Source organism: Pollicipes pollicipes, unplaced genomic scaffold (genome assembly GCF_011947565.3).
Source record: "Pollicipes pollicipes isolate AB1234 unplaced genomic scaffold, Ppol_2.1 Scaffold_1600;HRSCAF=1878_pilon_pilon_pilon, whole genome shotgun sequence".
Lineage (NCBI taxonomy): Eukaryota > Metazoa > Arthropoda > Thecostraca > Pollicipedomorpha > Pollicipedidae > Pollicipes > Pollicipes pollicipes.
The window spans coordinates 11,229,838-11,251,316 of NW_023595962.1; the positions used below are offsets into that span (position 1 = coordinate 11,229,838).

A 21,479-nucleotide genomic window follows, 5' to 3' on the forward strand; every position below is an offset into this window, starting at 1 on the left:
GCGCAGAGGCCGTTCTGGTGGAAGAGGCGCATCCAGTGGCAGAGGCGCACTTAGCGACAGAGGCCCTCCTGGTGAAAAAGGCGCATCCAGTGACAGAGGCGCACCTAGCGACAGAGGCTCGACTGGTGGCAGAGGCGCATCTAGTGGCAGAGACGCACCTGATGGCTGATTGCACCCAGTGGCAGAAGCGCACCCAGCTTCAGAGACGCACCCAGCGTCAGACAGGACGCCAGTTCGACCAAAGAGGGGGGTTTCACTTAAGTCCTTGTGATCCACGCCACTACGAGCTGCGCGTGTATGTGCTGCCGCCTGCCCGGGTCTCGCTCGGGGTGCGCATTAACAGGCCACACATGCTCCTATTCTCCTCTAGATGTGCGCTTATTCGCAAGTGAGACGAGGCACCGGAGTGGCATCCAAATTGTCATCTGCGAGCGCACTGTTTCGGAGGCTTTTTCAGTCTGCGGATCGGCTAAACCGCACACGACGTGCGTGGAAACAAGAAAGCTGAAGCACGGTGCGTGCCTCCAGCTCGCTCCCGAATAGTTCCGACACTAGGTCCAGTTCGCCCGGGATACCTCTGATACTAGGTCCAGTTCGCCGCGGGACAGCTCTGATCCTAGGTCCAGTTCGCCCGGGCTAGATCCGACACTAGGTCCAGCTCGCTCCGGGATAGCTCCGACATTAGGTCCATCTCGCTCCCGGATAGTTCCGACACCAGGTCTAGCTCTCCCCGGGACAGCTCTGGCACTAGGTCCAGCTCGCCTTGGGATAGTTCCGCCACTAGGTCCAGCTCGCTCCGGCATAGCTCCGACACTTAGTTTGGCGTCAAGAGTTTTGATCTGATTGATCGCTGATTTTGATCTAGATGTGTGGACGTGTGGTCTCGTGGCGAAGGACCTGTTCCAGCGCGTGCAGGTCAGCTATGAAGCGTTTTAGGGCCAGAGACGTGCCGTGGCGTGGCGTGATTTAGGGTTACAGCGTTTACGTCGCGTCAGTGACAGTGCTTATGTCGCGTTAGTCAAAGCGCTTATGTCGCGTTAGTTACAGCGCTTATGTCGCGTTGGTTACAGCGCTTATGCCGCGTTAGGTACAGCGCTTATGTCGCGTTAGTTACAGCGCTTATGTCGCGTCAGTGACAGCGCTTATGTGGCGTTAGTCACAGCGCTTATGTGACGTCAGTGACAGTGCTTATGTCGCGTTAGTTACAGAACTTATGTCGCGTTAGTTACAACGCTTATATCGTGTTAGTGACAGTGTTTGTGTCGCGTTAGTGACGGTGCTTATATCGTGTTAGTTACATCGCTTATATCGCGTTAGTTACAGCGCTTATGTCGCGTTACTTACATCGCTTATATCGCGTTAGTTACAGCGCTTACGTCGCGTTAGTCACAGCGCATACGTCGCGTTAGTCACAGCGCTTTTGTCGCGCTAGTCAAGGCGCTAACGTCGCGTTAGTTACAGCGCTTATGTCGCGTTAGTCACGGCGCTTACGTCGCGTTAGTTACAGCGCTTATGTCGCGTTAGTTACCGTGCTTGTGGCCATGGTCGTTGATCCGGCCTGCCGGTAAGCGTTGGTCTATATTTGCGTGTTCGTTGCCTAGACGTGAATATTGTTTATGTTTAGGCTGGCGGGATATTCGCCAGGCGCCCTGGTCATGGCGTTTGACAACAGGCCATGCCATTGTTGGGGATGCTCGTTAGCTCCGACCGGCGGAAAAAGCTCCAATGCGAACCAGTCCGGTTGTTGCCATGGAAACGGATTGAACGTTTGCGAATTGCTGGTGAAAACCCTGCGAGCTCCATAGACGTGCACCTGTTTCGACGGCATGAAAAAATAAACAATGGAAAATTTCATTGTCGCTGTCGTTTCAAAACGAAGGGTAAAGCAGTGCGAGCGAAGGTGCCCGTGGAGTATTCTTCTGGAAAGCAAGGTTCAATGTTTAAGTACGTTGTCACCCAACATTTTGGCCGCGTTTAACATCGTACTTCGGCGCATAGACACAAAATCAAGTGTCTTTTATTGAGAATAGTAAGAGTGTGTCTTAAAAGCGAAATGACATCTTAACTGCATTTTGTGATGCATTTTGAACTCCAGCTCCGTACGTTGTAGCCGTGTACTACAGCTTCGATAGTGGTATTAAAAGTGACCAAATTACTGATATTTTATGCGCAAGCCAAAACTCTGGTAGTCGGTGCGGTCGCAGCCAAGTCAATAATCAGTGTATGTAGTCAGTCTTCAATAACATATCCATCAAAGGCAAACTATTGGTGAAAAATAACATATTGTCTATGCCTCAAGGTCTCCAAACTGCAGTGGGGTGACAGCCACGCCATCGTTGCCAGCAAATGGTCCCCACTCCATAGAAAACTTTCTCAAGCTCAGGTGGCAAAGAAGTGTGAGACGACGGCACAGACAACCAAGTAGTGATTTTATTCTTTGTACATTCATCTGGTATCAACACGTACAGTTTTGAAGGGGAGGGAGCAATCTGACCTCCTCCTCCCTCTCCCCGAGGTTTTTCATAAATCACTATCGAGCGGTGTAGTGTAGAGATGTCAAATTTCTATTTCCGTAGACAACCAAATTCCTCTATCTGTTGGTACAAATATTGGCTGCTGACCTTCACTACAGGTACCTAAGGTACCTTAATACCTTAAGGCTGCCAACCTTTACTAGATCAACGGAAGGCCATAGTTATTTGCCGTGGGAATTCTTAGAGCAGCTTTCAAGCTCATTTGACAACGGAGTCTTAGATCGGATCATTTGACTTTGAGATTGCTTCAAAAACATTTGGCAATTGAAATCAGGATTATAAGTAATTTCATTCACATAGGGCTCTTGATCTTTCACATTAGATCAAGGTTAAGTCGAAACAGTTTTCTACTGGAATGCTTGCTAACGTCCATTCGGTTTCTTTTGATTCCAAAGACCTCAACAAATATCTTAACCTGTCTTGTTAAAGTCTAGGGGAAATCAGTGATCTAACATGACCGTGAAAGACCTTTACCTTGAACAACTGGCCACCGATGGTAGCTTTTAACGCTGATTCCAAGTTCAAATATCAAAGTGGTTTCGATGCCTTTCTGTCGGACCATTTACAGGTCAGGTGACGTCATTTAGCGCATCGAACCTAAGTAAAATTTTATTTAGAAAAGCTGTCTAGATCAAATTTTCATTTATTCTGGCTCAGAGGTGGGCGAAACATTGAACTCATATGCAGACATGCTGGTAAACATTGAATCTCCAACTTCTCTTAGCGACCGCCATGACTGAAATCTTGCTTCGCCACATGCGCGCAAATTAGCAACGCAGGCAGGTGGGGGGGGGGGGGGGGGACACACGAGGGGCGCCCACTCCCCCCCCCCCTCCCCCCGTCCAGGTCCCGATAGACCCGAATAGCCATTTGGGACCAACGATTAAGAGTTTGGCTTAGGGGCCTGCAGGGCAAGACAGCTGGGCGGAGATTGCGCTAATGGGCCCGACTCGCAGGGCCGAGGCCTCAAATACCGGTCAGAGGGCCTCTTACGCCAATTGGGCCCCTGACTAGATGAGGACCGCTATTTCAGTCAGGTGCTGAACCGTGACCTTCGTGGCGGTTTGGCCTAATGCTGCCTCGCCCAATACACAACAAATATAACGTCCTCAACATGTGTCACCGTCACCATATTGAGCATTTGAACTTTAAGGTGTATTGCAGTTGCTTTTGACCTTCCACGGGAAAGAGCCATGCACCGAGGACGGGAGCCTCGTTAAACGCCCGGCTTGGTGTGGAAATGCGTAATTCCCAAAACAGAATCAAGTCCTGACGCCACAGAATGTGTTTCACAGCTGCACCGACCACATTGCTGGCTTGTGAACAGATCAATTATGGACGCAGGTTATGACATGCTCCACGAAACACGACACGGAGAGGAGCCTATTTGTTTTAGTTGTGACTTATTTGCCATGCATGCGCGCGCAAAACATGTTGCTGCTAAGAACCCAGAAGTTAATTTTGTAGTTTGCGTAGTTCAGCCTAAATTTTTCATTTTCATACGTAAGCACACTTTTCCACTATTTGACAGCTAACGAAATCCCAAAACGGAGCAACGCAGATTACGCGTGCATATTTTGCCAACCTGTGAATCAGAATACGCGTGCATACTTGTGGAATACAGGCTCACAAAACACATGGATACGAAAGGAAACGCGCAGCTTCCGGTCTGTCAGCTACCTGCCAGCTCTCTGACCTTTCAGCTACCTTGCCATCAATCCCGGAAAAACTCGCCTCGGTTGCGGTGACATCAATGAACATGACTGTCCGAGCACCAGAAGTAAGGCAACGACACAGTTTGGGTTTAATCTGAATCTTGAATTGATGAAGGATTTGATCCTGCTTGTCCATGTTGCATATTCACAGCAATTGACATGCACAGTTCATCAGTGACATTACTTGCTATTAACGGCGATTTTGGAATTATGATACATGGCGCCGCATAATGTAGCTGGAATACACTTTGACTCTCTGTCTACGTGACTTGGGATGGATGGCAGGTTCGAAGGTCAATCAAAACGCATTCGTTATTTGTGCACCGTTCCGGAGTAGCAGTTGGTGTCAAGTTGCGGTCACAGTTCCCAACGGCCCGAACCGATCGCGCCCGGTCACCCGATACCAGCCGGTCACGCATGGCATGACACCGTGCGTGATCCCCCAATGTCCGAATCTGATTTGCGATGGATCAGTAAAGATCCACTGATTTCTCTGCCTTGGTCTGAACGGTGGTAAACTCGTCTACAATTGCTTTTTCAACCGCACTTCTGCTGCTTGTTTCGATAAAGCCATGTTGCCGAATCGTTAACGCATGCCTATCTCCACTCTCCTGGTTTTTCTACGAGGAATAAGGCTCTTACTACTGTCTTATCTTTGTGAATAATGTTCCTCGTGCATCCATTTAACAACTTACGTCTTCAATCGCATATCAGTCTGAAGAAAATAAATGGCATATCAGTCTGATATGGGATTTTCAATCGCATATCAGTCTGAAAAATAATGGGATTCACGTGTTTTAGAACATAAGGTCAAGGTAAGACTAGGTAACTATAATCCCTGGTTTAGCTTGAATGTTGTATTGACCCGTGTTTCACAAACATTTCAGAATTCAGCTTTCCGACAGACTGTTTCCAAATATTTTACTCAGCAGACTGCTGTCGGCAGCCAAAGCTGTGTTGACGTGAACGGTGACACTGAGTAATGAGTCCACACCGAAAGCAGGTTGGGCACACGTGCTTATTTCCCGGTAAAATGCCTCCAGCAGAACATTAAATTCGCTGACCGCCATGCGGCGGGCATTCATCACTCGCCCCTAGCTCGCTTGTGTTGCATTGCATGCTTAAAAGTAGTGTGGCTGGTTGAATTGTGATTGTTCATTATGTGCTTAGGATTGTTGATAATTTCGACTTTTATCAAGATTTTTGTCTGGCAGCACAAACTTTTCGAGAGACTCCAAAACTTTTTTGCCGCTAATTCACGTCTAATATCGCGGACGTATCGTTAGCCCCAGCGAATGGTTTTCCGACGGAGGAGCTCGTCAGCACTGGCAGCAAATTTCGAACACTAAGACTGCGACTTGTTTCTTGTTTTAAGAAAGGATTGCAGAGAGGCGTTGATATCACAAATGGAACAATTGTTATGGCTGCCGTTCTTCTCCAGTATGAATTGGTTCAATCTGACCCACCAGACGAGGGCAATCACTGAACAATCGTTTGAACCATTCAACAATCATTCAGAACAATCATTGCATCCGAAACACATTTGCTTACATCGAGTTCGAAATGGGCACCGCGTTCTTACGGTAGCTAATCTTGGAAAATATCCAGAACGTTGATTATTTCGGAATGGCAGTTAGCGCTGCGAACAAGGCGATTTATCGCAGATGAGCTTCCTGTGCTAGGGCAAACATAAAATGATTTTCAGAGCTTAGTCAAAAGGGGAATATGTTTTTCGCCATGCCTAGCTACGACCACTTTCTATGCATAACGCAGCCACAATGAAACTAGGGGATATTTTCAGTAACCCGCAGTAGTGCAATGCCTCAATTGGAGACCAGAGCAGATGCTCTTTGCATGGTTGGTATTTGTCGGGCAGAATTGCAACAACCACTGAACTGAACTGAACTGAACTGTAACTGCAGGCAGGAGTAGGTGTGACGATGTAGACCAAATGGCGTGCATTCGTTTTTTGTGGCCTGGCCGCTATTCTCGCCAGAGTGAGATGCTGCCCTGGAATGAGATTGATTATTTCAGGTGGTAACTGCTTTTCGTGCGGTTGGCAGGGTGAACTCTAGGGTAAGCAATGAAAATGGTATGTGAAGGTAAAAGCGTATGGATGATCTTCCCGCCCGTAACAGAACTCTCTCACGGACAACTCCTTGTTCCATTATTCTCCAATAAAAATTACCGTTGATGTTGTCGCTGCGGAATTACTAACAACCAGACCTCTTCTCACAAGATGCGGTGCCACCAGTGCTCCTGCGTGAGACGAAAGTTCGCGTTGGCGATCCATCGGTAAGAACACCCTGACACGAATGTTGAGTGCCGGTGCTCTCCCCCGTATTCGGTGCCGGCAGTGTCGGCGACACTCCTCGACCACGCCCAGTTGCGGTACCCGTCCCCCCCCCCCCTCCGGCCGCTTTCCGGTGCTTGCGACGTTGCCACGTCCGGTCGTTGCTCCCTGTCCCCCTTCCCCCTCCCCTCTTCTGCGCAGCGCAGCCATTTTCACGACGGAGTTATGCACTGAAAGTTAGTTTAACGCTGCTTATGGGTCACTGAAGTTTTGAAATATGTTGAACACTCTGATAAGAAAGCAATCGTTTTCGCACAATTTCATCGGCATTCAGTGGTTAAGCCACGTGTTTCCAACTAAGCACAAGCCGATTACGTAAGACTCTTTGTAGACGGTTTTTTGCAGTTTTTTCCCTTAGCTCACCCAAACTCTGGCAGAATACCAGGCCTGACAACCAGCCGTGTGGATCCGTCCAGGGTGTTAGGTATTGGGTGCACAAGTATTGTTGGGTATTGGGTGCACAAGTATTGTTGGCATCGGTGCTGTTCGAAAGCATGCCATCGCTAATTTCACGTGATCGAATTTTATATGGTTTTGTCCATAGATTTCACCGACAAAACATGTGTGTCATATCCTTGTAAGAACACTTTATTTCCGGTGCCAGCCCGGCGGATTACGGATGCTGTATTTCGTTCAGTACCATTGCAAAGCATTCACTTCTCGTCCTTACAAAAATTCGCAAAATCCTTACAGCACCCCTAAAGACAGCGTTCCTGGTGTTGCTGTTGTCAACAGCCTCAATGCGATATTTCAAACCAATGCCCAGATTGTTTCGTTCTCTTCTTTCCAAGCGGTACTGTCACCGTCTTTGCTCAAAGCCCGTCTATCTACCTGCCTTCCCGTTTTTGACACTTATTTCACAAAAAGGAGTATGACAGTCGGGCACGGTTCCAGCAGCAGGCACCGCGTGCGAGCGCGGGGCCATGTGACGCCAGCGCGGTGGACCTGCGCCCGCGGTGAAAGGTCCACACACTGCTGGGGTCAGGCACCTCTGGCAAGTATGTATAAATACTGGCCGGGGTTCTGATCAGTCACGCGGTGGGACTGACTCGAGAAGCCATGAGCAGGGTAAGTCCCGCGGCTTGTATGGAGCCATGCATCTAGTCGTTATAGACTGAGAGTGGGCAAAGCAACTCATGACTGAATGCAATTAGGAGGGGCGAAATGGACGAGTAGTTAAGGCCTCGGACTCGTACGTGCAGTCCCGGGTTCCAATCCCCTGAGCGCTTATATCGCCAGTGCAGTCGCTGACGTTTCATACAGAAGGCGTGATGGCGATGGTCACGTTCTCTTAAAAACTGCAACTGGGTTTTCTTTTTGAGGTCATTCATAAATTACGCAGCGCATTTTGTATCGTTCTTTCACCCACTTCGCTCGCCACCAACTGGTTACAACGGGCGCCTCCCTTCCTGGTTACGCCATGTTAAGCGCAATGCCCGCAACAGGTAACGCTCACTTGCCCCCTAATTGAGCTAGAGTCGCGAAGCAGAACCGGGCTTGCTATCTGTCATGAGAGATATTCAAAGATGTACAGTTTTAAGGTTTTAATTTTTCTCAAGATTTTAACGTGATTTGCAGCCACACATGAACATAGCCCTACACCACTCACCCAAATCCCTTGTCACGGTGTGATAAAACTTTACCAGAATAACTCGCCTTCTATGCGTAGCGCAATTTATCGATGGCTCCTTTGCCCATCAACCTTTGGGTATGTCGTGAGTGCCTGCTGCATTTTTTGAAAAGTTGCTCTCACCGAACGTTAAAAGATAAGGTTCATGACATGTGAGGTAACAGTTATGAATTGAGGGGGTATGCGGTGCGGGGATTTGCGTTTTTCAGGAGAATCCAGAGCTGTTAGATCTGGCCTTTTCTGTCTGATCTGTTGTATAGCAACGCTGTGCCCTCGCCGAGTCTGGGGGGAGCCGGCACGTTTTTGTTCCTAAACGAAGTTTTTGGGGAGGTTTCTTCACTCGTTAGATGGGTCGATAAATCTTCGCGACAAAGGTGTTTCCCACCACGCTGGTGAAAAACGATGTACTATAGGTTTCCGAAACAGAAATGAGGCGTTGTAGTGTGTTACTATACGTAAATAGTGTGCTACTATTCCTCCGCGGAGCACTCCGGTGCTCTCGGTCTATGCAACCCAGAAACCGTTACACAGAACCACATCACACACCTGTGTCTTGCCCTCAGTGAATCGCTGTCGCTCTTGTGGTCCGCGTTTCCGGACCGATGTCTAACAGAAGCTGACAACTGACCTTCTAGTAAAGCGCTCCCGTTTTCCTGGCTTGCGTGACTGAACAGCTGTCCGACAAGGCTCACGGGTCTCTTTTCTTTGGCTAGCGGATAGTTCTCGCCGTTTTCGGCTGCGCTGTTGAACAGCTGTGTGACCATAGTCCACAACTCCTTCCTCTGCCTCCAGTGGATCGCCCTCGCCCTTTTGGCCTGTGTGGCCGTGACTTCTGCGGCGGAGAAGGCCGAGGACAAGGCTGAGGACCTCAAGTCTGCGGCCTCTCACGGTCACCGGTACGTCTTTCTCCCACCTCCAGGCTGATGAGAGGACGCTTCAGAAACACGCTGCTCGTGAATGTCGAGTCTCAAGTCAGCAGAAAATGTTCACATGAGTGATTCGCTATATACTAAAACGGTTGTAAGCGGTAGGGGGATATTTTGTCAAGTGGAAACAACTTTTATGAACGCTTAATGAGCGTCTCTTTGGAAGCACTCCCGCAATGCAAACGCTGAGCCTAAACATCCGTTGTGTATTAGATCAGAAAGAGCATCGTGTCAACAGTCTGACTCGTGGCGCTTTCATGGAATTGACAGAAATAGCAAATGATGCAACAAGTTGTCATAGTTATTCCGTAAGAGGCGTTCTGGTGCACGAACAATTGTGTGCGCACAGCATCACCGTGTAATATAAATAGTTTCACCGCAGTGTATCTTGCAATATTGCTTGCTCAACTAGAAGTAGGCCTTCAAAATCTAGGCAAAAATAATGAACAAAAAATAATTTCACCAACGCAGACTGCCTAAGAAGGAAGCGATGCACATTCACAAATTTGGCCAATGCTCAAGATATTCCACGACATTTTTAAAAATTACAATCGTGGACAACGAACGCATGCACACACACATGCGCGCGCGCGCTTTTTAACAGCTCATGTCGGGGATGATTGCAGCTCTTACGGAGGCTATGGCGGCTACGGAGGCGGCTATGGCGGTTACGGCGGCTACCATGGTGGATATGGAGGCTATAGCCGCGGCGGGTATGGTGGATACGGCCGCCGCGGACACGGTGGATATGGGATTTACGGCGGATACGGCGCATATGGAGGATATGGAGGATACGGCGGCTATGGCGGGTAAGCATTGGTTGGGAAGCACGAATCTCTTCCACCGACTTAATATATTCGTTTTTCAAGTGCTGAAAGTCGTAATTGCTATGAAGGCACAAGTGGACGCGTTTGTTCCGATTGTTCCTATCACACAACGACATGTGACGGAAAGGCCAATCTTCCTATCTTAAATGCAGAAAATAGCCCGCACCCGCACAACAATATTCCCACTTCGCCCCTTCTACGCCAGCTGAGTATTATTTCAGCTACAGTGGATACGACAGCTACGGAGGCAGCGGCTATGGCCACAACGTCTATGGCTTCAAAGGCGGCTACGGTCACCCCGGCTACGGACACGTGTACGGCCGCAGCTACGGACGCTCGGTGCCGGTCTATGGCTACGGAGGCTATGGCTACGGCGGCGGGTGAGTAGTGCAACCAGTATGATCTTCATAATCCCAATTGCGGCCCTCAGGCCATTTTGCCCCAAAAAGATGGAGAGCCTTCTCGTTGCGTGTTGTTCATTGCAACTATTTGGCCATTGGCGTCGAATGCTGCAGGAGCCGAGAAAAAGATTCGGGCATGGGTAACACCGTGAATAGAAAGCACTGCCCGTGTTTGCCGCACGTCTAACGATCTTGCGGAGTAAATGGCTCACTCCTGTCAGCAGGATTTACTCCATAGACTAGCGAAGTTTTTCCGAATATCCTCCGATCGCCATTTATGTGCGTCAAACAGCGATGTGATGGAGGATTGCAAACCATTCTACCTTTTGACAAGATCCTCTATTCGTCTCGTCGAATTCATCGAAAATTCAGCCCAAGCATTTGCTTCGATGGAGTTCTGTGATGGGTGCCCACACTAAGCAGTGTTTGTCCATGAGCCCTGACCCGACCTTGCGATCGTGAAAGTCAACGTCAACGGCTATATTTTGCGGCAAAAGCTTGACGCACCACAATGCTCGCCACATTTCGTCCTACTCTCCGACGACGCCTGGTCAATATTGCGGCCCGCTGCCGCGGATCGTGAGTCATTTCAGTCAGGGTAAAATCATGATCACCACCAACACTGCCTTTGGCTGGCATAGACTGCGGCCGGTGGCAGCGGCAGTGACGTCACAGGGCAGGGCTGACCGTGCCGAGCATTGCAGCACGTTTAACGTTTGCTACGAAATTCTGCCGTTGACCTGGGATTGCACGATCTGATGATAGGGGTCAGGACTCACACAATAAGCAGTGCTTAGCTTGAGCTCTGATTTCAGAAACCGATCTTTCCACAACGTTTGGATAAAATCATAAAAATCCTTGAAACAATCAATCGCAAATGATCCCAACCCACCCAGTTCCCTGAGAAAGTGATCGAACCTAGCGCATCCATTTACCATTTCTATGTCTGTTTCAGCTACGGCCATTAAGCAGCTCACAGCAGCTTTTGGGATAGCCGGGGTCGCCGCGCATGCGCGCCAAACACCATGAAGAACGGGCTGTTGAACAGCGCAGACAACTCAGCTTTCGCCGTTCGACGACAGGTTGCAGCAGCATTATGGTGTCCTGTGCTTGACCCCCCAGTGATCGAAGATCCCAGTGTCAGTTGGGCTTCTGCTGCTCTTGAAACACTGAAAAAGTTTCGATGCCTGAACTGTTCACCAAACGACCCCTTGACTACTTTCAAAAGCTCTGAAGACTTGGGTGTCCCTAGTAGCTCTGAAGTGTTGCATTTGGCTCAAGTCAAATAATGAGCCATTTGCGTTGCTCTGTTCAATTGGGCGGCACTCTCAGATATCTTAAGCAGCTGTGCAGGCCCCTCAGGCTAGTGGACGGTACGTAAATAGTTTCGTCTCAGGTTGTCGGACAGGTCACGTGGGTGGTATGACGTCGCATTTGCACTGAAGACAATACCATTGTGCTTATCACGCATCGATGATGGCATGGCTTCCCACCACGCCTGCTCCGTGTTCCTTGTGTCTTTCGGGACGGCCGGTGATCGGTTGTTCTTGCATGAGTGAGCTGTATGAGGTTGACTGAATAAACGGCGCGCACCTATTCCTGTCAGTCAAAGCATGGCTACAAGTAAACAGCCGAGTGGTCAGCACATTGGATTCATACAGAAAACTGTATGAAAACTCCGTCGTCGGCATCACACTACGCCCTGAGGGGCTGGCGTCCAGCCAGGGAATCCCTCCGAAGCATGTACTTTTAACTGGCCAGTTTTGACGGTTGGCGGAAATTGTGCCGTCTCGAGCAGACTTTTTCCCTTGAAAGCATACCAATATCTATAACTTTTTTAAGTTATGAGTTATTTTCCTATAATTTTTTATAAGTTTCTTATATAAGTTTTTATATCACTTTTTAAAGTTTTTATAAGCTCTAAGCTCATTTTATCAACTCTGGTTGTTCGTGCGAAAAAGTTCGTTAGTATTCCGGAGGACCATCGACTTGAGATGTTGAAAGGAAACAGTCTCTATTAGCCAAAGACTTGCAAGTCAAAGGTGAGAGAGGGGATGGAAGGGCGGCGTCGCACACTCCGAAGCCGTCGTCGTCGTCGTCGTAAACGCTGCCGCGGCTCGCGTCGGGCCGCGCCGTCGAAGCCTGAACGTGGACTGGGCTCGGCAGGGACTGTGCGTCCCCGCCCGCGTGTCCCCATAAACCCACGTGGGTTTATGGGCCCCAGATGTTGGGAACCAATCGGCAGAGGGGCCGCTCACACCCTCGCGGAGCCGCCGCCGCCGCGCCGGCAGCGACAGCCCGTTTGCTCGCTAACACTGGTGCTTGCTTCAATGTCTTGAAATGTGGTGCTTCCCTCATACAAATTCTCAGTAAGCTTCATGGACGTGATCCGGCGCTGAATTGATTCCAGGGTAAGATTGCGGGCGAATGGCACATATATAAAGGCTAGAAAGACCTGTCTAAAAAATCGTTCGGTACGAGGGCTTCACCCATCCGTAGTCAGCACAAGTGGCTGCAGCTCCAATTCTAGGTTTCTGTGGAAATAAATCAGCCTATGTCACAAGATAATATTTATATCAAGACGAAGGGTCGAGTTTCCTGCGTCTACATCTTTAGATTCCACCAATCCACTGGTGAGAGACAGTGATTAGCCTAACTGGGTCAGGCCTTCACCGGGTAGGGCATCCAATGGCGGTTTTCCGCGACTCTAGCATGGACCATAGCTACAGTGATGCGCTTGATACCCCCCGCGCTCTGGTCGGGTCGACAGAATTGGTGGTCTCGCTCAACGTCGCCGCTTTGTTGGCAAGGGAGTCAGCGGATTCCCGCCCATGACTGAAACTGGCATCACCCAGTCCCCATCGCGGAATCAGGCTGCCGCTCTGCCGTACAATACTTGTCCCAGCCTCTGTTTTTTGCGTTGTTTTTTTAGCAGAATGGATAAGAAGCTGGCCGAAGGGCACGTCTGAAGCAGCTGCTGACCTGATTTTGGGTCCGCGATCAGGCGGGTCTCATAGATACGCTTGAGAGCTGGCGCCGACAGGTTGTGCACAACCTCAAGCGCGTCCAAATCACGATCAGCTTGGTACGCGACCCCCTAATGTTTTTAGAGAATTTTTAGAGGAGGAGGATAGGTTTTAGGCCGCGAGTCCTGTGCCCGACACGCGGCCTTTCCTGTACCCGACGGCCACTCCTGTTGGGCACGCGGCCCCTCCTGTGCCGGACACGCGGCCTTTCCTGTACCCGACGGCCACTCCTGTCGGACACGCCGCCCCTCCTGCGCCGGACACGCGGCCTTCCTTGTACCCGACGGCCGCTCCTGCCGGACACGCGGCCCCTCCTGCGCCGGGCAGCCGGCCCCTCTTGTGCCGAACATTTGACAGCCCCAGTGACTGGAATAGCGACGCTCCAGTGAGGGACTCTCCGCCGCTGCAATGCGTTAGTGGCGCTGCACGTTCTGTTAAGACGCAGAACATTACAATGGCATGATGTCGATTAATGCAAAAGTATTTTACTCCTTGCTCTGTCTTTTAAGAGTTCGTGATGATCATACGGTCCCAAGGATCATGCGGTCCCAGGCCCACAACTTGAGCTTGTGATCCACTCAACTTGGATTCGCCTGTAACAGAATAATGGACAAATGTTACTAGCTCTTAGAATATGTACCCTGCCCGAATGCTACCTTAAAAAAGCCGCGATCTTCTTCCACGAGCGGCTCTCAAATCGGAACTTTTGCGAAACACTGAGCAAGGTTCTCATGAGACGACACAGGCTCAGTGCCAAAAATCCGAAATAATCAACTATTCACGCTAAGCACGGCTCGCTTCGCGGATATTGACCCACCATTCACGTAACCCAGGCCATGAAGCAGGTTATCCAGTGTTGGATTCCCATTACTATCTCTGGATTGGGGAATAAATATTTCCAAAGCGCGGATTCTTAAGGGTTAGAAATCTGAACTTTTGGAACCATGGAAAACTACGAAACTTCGTTTTGGACACTGCGGTGATTGGACACTGCAGTTAAGTGCCACAGCCCATAGCCTCAGCAAACCTCACGACAGGTGTGGCCGCTGCACTTTCATAATGATAATGACATCCGATGATAGTGGATCACCTTCACTTCATCCTTCTGTTAAATGATCCGTAACGCCAGTATTTCACGGGGAGAAGAAATGATCTTGGGGTGTTTGCAGATTGGCTTAAGAGATTCGCGGAAAGGTGGAAATGTTCAGCTTCTGTCGGGTGGTAAGCTGTGAAGATGATTTCTAGGCAATAAAGCGTTGTTCTTTCCTTTCGGAGAGTTCTCTCGGTCATTTGACTGCTTCATCGAGGATCTCGACACCCTGAATTGAGTGCTGGTAAGAGGAAAAACAAAACTACAATTGTAGTTACCAGGAGACAAAAGTAAGCAAACGTTTTGATGATAGTGTGAGGATTAGATTTAAATGTTATCACAGAGGATCGTGTGACATCATGTCACATCTTGTGACAATAAGCCGTATCAAATCCCGTCACCTTCGCTCAGTTCGACAGGTGCTATCATTGAACATTGATTGTTTGTGAAGAAGTGCTACGTGTTGTTATTCAATGTGATCAGTAACTCGGAGTGCATCAAACTAAAACTTGTAGCATGTTGAAGTTCAAAAGTGTGATGTCATGCTTATGCTTGCGCGTTTCCCATCTTGGCTTCTGCCAGTCTAGACTGGCGTAAGCTTCTTCGGTCCATACTCTTCCACACTCTGGAGATATTTCGGGGTTCTAGGCTTTGCCCAAAGGCGGTGTCAAACCAAAGCTTTGCCTATAGATTTGAAGCTTCACATTTGCGGTGTAAACTGAACATTCCTGCAAGGTCATTATGGTCGTTGTGTACCTGGGAGATTTTAAGAAAGCGACACGCCACTTCGCATGGTGCATCGCCTTCGGCACTTCTTCCGGCATGAGGTTGCTCAAATGGCAGTACATGTGCGTATCAAGGCTTTATTTTATACGAGCCACAGCATACCCTGCAAGTTCACTAAACCAGCCAATGCGCGGACACAGATAGCCAGCAGAAGGGCGCCACTGCCAGAGCAGCTGACCCTTCTACATTGGTTTAGCACACAATACTGTCTGTCGTCGTTGTCATTGGGGCTTTACGACGCACTCAGCTGCTAAGGCTAAACGGCGTCGCCGTCGCTCACACTGGCAGGGGGGCAGGCACCGCGGGGAATCGAACCCCGTGCCTCCGGTTGGTCAGACACGCAGTTTAACCGCTACACTATCGGTACCCCTAATACTGTCTGTCACACCATATAGGGCCATCATTGGTCACACTGCCAATCGCGTGATATTGGCGGAGGGATAGATCCCAAACGGCTATTTACAAAACACGGCCTCAACAGCGGTTGTCCCTCTCGGCGCGGTACCCACTCAGACGTCACACGTGCCGCAAAATAAACTCAATCACTCAAATAACTTAGTTGTCATGCCGCCCTCCGTCGTTCCTTGATCAGCGTGAGGCTCCTCATTCCGCGACGGCTGCTCAGGCAGTGGTCCAATGGGTCTGGTGTCTCACCATTGGTGTCAGTAGGCCACTCGCGACCGTCAGCTCGCTCCCCTTGGTGGTCTGGTAGCGGTACAGCGGCGTGCTTAGTGGCCGTAGCCGTAGCCTTGATAGCCACCATGATAGCCGCTAAAAGACGGAACGATGGGTTAACCACTGGCCAATATTTGACGAAAGTTGGAGAAATATTACACTGTGACGTGGTGTTTGAAGGAGATCTATCCTTTTACCAAATATAAAGCGCTGAAGGCGAGTGCGCATCACGAGCATGTTAACACATCGATATTAGTAAATACGGATGAAAATTACTTTAAATTGTTGTCACTCGGCAGACCTTTACCATCTATTGCCAGCAAAACGGTTAACGTACGGCATTGTTTCCCGAAGAGCTCGAACACTACAAAAACTGGCACTGTCCGTTCACTTACCCGCTGCCATAGCCGTAACCGATGTTTCCATGGCCATAGCCTCCATAGCCGTAGCCATTGCCGTAGCCATTGCCGTAGCCATTGCCGTAGCCATTGCCGTAGCCATTGCCGTAGCCATTGCCGTAGCCGTTTCCGTGGCCGTAGCCGTTGCCATATCCGTTTCCGTAGCCGTAGCTTTTGCTGTAGCCGTAGCCGTTGCCGTTGCCGTAGCTCTTGCCGTAGCCCTGGTAAGCTACGTATCCGTGGTAACCTCCGCGGCTGTGGCCATGGCCTCCGTAGCCCCCGTAACCTACAGACCCGTGGTAACCTCCGTAGCCACGACCGTTGCCTCCGTAGCCACGACCGATGCCTCCGTAACCTCCGTAGCCGTAGCCGCGACCGTATCCTCCAGAACCGTAGCTATTTCCGTACCTACAGGACCAAAAGCAAGTTAAAACTGTTGACCTTGAGCTAATGGTTAAAATCTGTATTGGAGCGTTTATCTTGTTTACCTGAGAATGTTTCATTTGTTTGTGACTCGTTATAACCGGTCACTGCCGTCTGCCATTGTACGCTTTGAAGTCATGCTTGTGTCCCATTGAATTTTCCTGTATTTGCTCTTGAGAACCCTCTTTTCGCCCTGTTGAGAACCACTCTGTAGCGGCATCTAGCTTTACATGTGGCCCAATATCAGCCGTGGCCGAAACTTCGACCAATTAGTGGCGGCTTGTAAGACTGCGTGCCGGAAAACGTCCGACGGCGGTTCGTACTTCCCCGTCTTTTGGACGAAGTCCCACAAGTCTGCCACTGATTGGGGCACGGCTGATGTGAAGCTACATGCGTGGCAGGATATGGCTACAGAGGCCCGACAGAAACACTGGGCAGAAACAAAGACCAGGCATAGCTGGGTATGGATACAAAGGCCCTACAGAGGGACTGGTTTGAAGGCCCTACAGAAAAAACGGCTTGAAACAAACAAAAAAGAAGCCAATGGTACACATCCGCGGTTTCAAAGCGGAATGTTGTGCACGACAGTGGGCGGTCACAACGAGCTACAAACAAGTGAAACATTGCCAGATGAAATTAACATGCATTAATGTAGCGGCGCAAAACCTGACAACAGAAATATTCACCCAAATCGGAACGGAAAGTACGTGTGTTATTACGAATAACGGACGTGGACGTTTGATGAAGTGGCGACCGAAAAGCGAAGCAGTGTCTGCAATGTCGCCATTGAACCGACTTGATATGGTCTTACCCTCCGTATCCAAGGCCGTGTCCTCCATATCCTCCATATCCAGCGCCATATCCGCCATATCCGCCTACGCCACCATTGTACCTGTCATATCGCAAAAGCACGTAGCGTATTATCACACCAGAGAAAGCATCGTGATGTGGATGAGATCGTGAAAGTGGAATGATATAATGAGAGTGGAATGAGATCATGAGAGTGGAATGAAATCATGCGAGTGGAATGAGATCATGCGAGTGGAGTCAATGGGCATGGCCTGTTAGGTAAAACGCGAGCCTGTTGTAAGAATAATCTCGGATTCCGTAATATTACAGGGCTTATATGAGAGCATGTCCATCAAGGAGAGCTATTGAGCTGTCTGTGCTTAGCAACGACGGAGGACTCTGAAAGCCAAGTCCAATGGGAACAGTGCGAGGAACATCGTGGGAACAGGGGAACACCACGCTTCCAAATCTGGCACCCAGCTAGAACTAGTCAGTCGTCATCTATGACGTCACCAACCACCAAGAAAAGTAATCGGCAAATACAGCTTACAAGTCGATTTAAGCCTAGTTACATCGGCATCATGCCGTTAACTGTGGCCAAACAGGGGACGTACCCGTGACCATACGAGGCCGCAGGCTTGAGATCCTCAGCCTTGTCCTCGGCCTTCTCCTCCGCGGAAGTCACGGCCACACAGGCCAGGAGTACGAGGGCGATCCACTGGAGGCAGAGGAAGGAGTTGTGGACCCTGGTCACACAGCTGTTCAACAGCGCAGGCCAGAAGGGCGGGAGCTACTTTGGTGGAAGTAGAACAGTTGTGAGCTTCTGTTGGAGAGAAGCCAAATTACACAAGCCAAGAGAGAAAGAGAGGGAGAGAGAAGAGAGAGAGGGAGAGAGAGGGACAGAGAGAGAGAGAGAAAAAAAAAGAGAAAAAGAGAGAGGGAGAGAGTGAGAGAGAGGGAGGGGCCTGATTCACAACGGGGAGAACATAGCGGTCAGCATCTGTGACAGTCGTTGTACAGCCTTGATGCAAGGCTCAGAACAATGCACTGGTTAGAGGGCAGAGATATGAGCTTTCTGGTGTGCGGTAGGTTAACCGCACAGGGTGCAGTCGGTGAGGCGAGAAAGGTCTTCAGGGAGAAGGACAGAGCTGTGAACATTTGAGCCATAGCAATTAATCCCAAGCTAACATTGCGATGATTTACCACAGATAGATCAATAACATATCACGACACCCGAAATTGTTCGTGAGAATAGGGCACGAACCAAGGCAGTAGAAACCTCGTGTAGCCTAACTTGTTAAGTGCACTTGCGAGTGACATTATGCATATTAGTGATAGCCTTATTCCTTGTAGAATAACAGGGATAATAGTAAAATACATTCTAAAGAGCGCAGAGTAGGAAGACTCTAGAGAGAGAGAGAGAGAGCAGTGAATTTTAAATTTAGCACTGATAGTCGTTTCGAAAAAGGCGTATATCCAAAATATCAACACATCTAACTGTTCCACTCTACTGGGATTCTTCAACTAATGAGGCTATTAATAAGGAACTATGTTTCCTAGTGTAACCTCTTGTATATGGCAAACATTTCACTGCATGCAACTGAGTTTTCCCTTAAGGCACCCTGCCGCTGTGTGGAGAACGTGCGTGTATTCAACTGCGGGAGGTAGGGGTGGCACAAAGAGCTAGGGTTACCTTGTTCATGGCTGTTGGAGTCAGACACGCTGAATGACTGACTAAGGCTCCGGCTGGTATTTATACCAGCTGTATGGGGTGACTGACCCTGGCAGTGCGCCCGCCTTTCACTGGCAGGTCATTGCGTCGGCGCGCATGGGCACACCAGGCTAATGTGCGGTAATTTATGGGGAATGCTTTGAGCATATTTCAGGGACTTATTCGGGCACAGGTTTTTTGTTTGTCGAAAATCGCACGGTAGAATATTTGTAATTCGAGGTGTAAGATAAGCGTCCACCAATCAGGGATATTTCTCCTCATAAGTTAGCAGTCAGGTGGCCATATATGTCATTCCAGCGCCCTTTTATACGGCTGAGATATGTCGGCATGTTGCTGTGTCCTGCCATGGCCCACCTGTGGCTGAGATATGTCGGCATGTTGTGTCCTGCCATGGCCCACCTGTGGCTGAGATATGTCGCCATGTTGTGTCCTGCCATGGCCCACCTGTAGCGAAAAGCTGATGCCCAAGATTGCAGACCGCTGACGGTTGGGGAGCCGTTTTTCCTGACAATCTGTTGTGGTACGTTCTCCAGGATATGTTGTAAAGGCGCACAAGCGAAGGTGTGTGATTGCATACTGATCTTAAGCCACCTAACATTCCCATGTGAGCACTTGGTCCCCTGCGCCGTGTTCTACTGGTATCCTACACATCTGGGTAACTACGACTGGCTGCACTGTTCAAGTGATTTTGAACGCTCACGTACATTTGAAATGCTTGCGTTGACATAATTTTACACAAGTTATCCTCCCCAGGACCCACACATCTGCAGGCCTGATATTCAGTGGAGTGGCCCGGATTTCACTCTTAGCTTTTTTCTTTCGTGGGGGCCGAATCGGTTTACAGTGACCCTTTCAGCGACGATAGGCCCTCTTCACCGTCATAGGTCACCCAATGTGTGAATTCGGAGGAACATTTAGGGCTCAGGATTAATTTTTGCACGCCTTGGGGCCCTGTCATGTTTAAAAAGCGCCACGGTTGTCTTGACCTTATGCCGTTGGACGCGGGGGAGAGGCAGATTCCATCCACCATTCAATTGTTTTTTTGCGCGCGCGTGGCTCTCGGCAATGGCTTGGAGCAGGTTGGTAAAAGATAAGTATTTTTTAAATATCTTATTTACGGTTTATGCCAAAATCTTGATTGCAATTGTATGCACAAGAGCGTGTCTCCAGAATCCGGTGATGGGAGAGATCTCAAGTAACATTTTGCGTTCATGCCGAGATAGTGATCACCCCAGGGTAAGGCGCCCTACTTACATTGTATGTATGTACGTATATATATATATATATATATATATATATATATATATATATATATGTATAGATTGCAATAGTTTTGCCTGGATAGTTGTTACCCTTTTTCAGGAACACATTACCCTTTGGGCGTTGTCCCATCCACACTGATCAGCCATCGACTTAGGTGTTACGGTATATCTGAGGCTTCGGTCCTTCGTACTCAATCCCATCCCATCAAACCTCGCCTTGTGAGAGTTTATTCGCCTTCACCGTTGCGGAGAGCGTGCGTGTGCCGAAATCTTGACTGCGAAGGAAGCTAGGACCACTGAGAAACAGCGTTTGAAAGCTTTTGTTTACCTTTATCGGATAGATGCGATTAGACAATGATGAGTGCGACGTTTCACAGTTCATGTCAATGCATATGGGTCAGATTAGCACACCTTGAACCCTTCCTGTCATCCCAAGAATTTTGCGTTTATAGACAACGCGGAAGTCGACGTTTCATAGCTGTTGACAAACTGTCTTGGTGGACACCAGTTTACAATGACCCATGTGACCTAACATATGTCATGTGAGGTCAAATGGATGAAACCTGTTGTTGCATCCCTCTCCACGACTAGTCCAGAACTAAACGAGCCATATCAAAGGCGAAATAAGAAACATGCCTTTCAGAGCTGCAAAATTTGTACAGTTGAGGTTGAAACACCATGACCTCCAAAGCACCAAATCTGTTCACAAACGTCAAAGCTCGGCCCAGCTTGACTTTGAATGGCCCAAAGTCAGATGGTTGCTTTGCAAAAGCCATCAGAGCGACGGTAGTGTATAGCGATACAAACAACGCAACGAATTCAGTTATACTATAATAATAATAGAATGCTCACAATCCTCACTTTCCGTGAGAATAAAACGCTTGGAGTCAATTTTTAACAAAATGTCACTTA

At 49.1% G+C, this 21,479-nt stretch overlaps 2 protein-coding genes across 2 annotated transcripts in view; one reads left to right on the plus strand and one right to left on the minus strand.

Moving 5' to 3' along the window:
• Positions 1 to 7,652: 7,652 nt before the first annotated feature.
• On the plus strand, positions 7,653 to 11,959 carry LOC119094845 (glycine-rich cell wall structural protein). The gene is made up of 5 exons (XM_037217770.1): positions 7,653 to 7,670; positions 9,025 to 9,128; positions 9,785 to 9,967; positions 10,207 to 10,365; positions 11,342 to 11,959. Exons 1-5 carry the CDS (start codon positions 7,662 to 7,664, stop codon positions 11,352 to 11,354), a joined length of 468 nt encoding a protein of 155 aa, XP_037073665.1. The 5' UTR covers positions 7,653 to 7,661; the 3' UTR covers positions 11,355 to 11,959.
• Positions 11,960 to 16,354: 4,395 nt separating this feature from the next.
• ec (ubiquitin specific peptidase echinus) overlaps positions 16,355 to 21,479 on the minus strand; it is a 72,724-nt gene continuing 67,599 nt past the window's right edge. Inside the window, exons 16-17 of the mRNA XM_037216870.1 lie at positions 18,188 to 18,291; positions 16,355 to 16,616 (exon numbers count right to left, since the gene is read on the minus strand). Coding sequence (XP_037072765.1) covers positions 16,355 to 16,616; positions 18,188 to 18,291 — 366 coding nt within the window. The remainder of the gene's footprint in view (positions 16,617 to 18,187; positions 18,292 to 21,479) is intronic.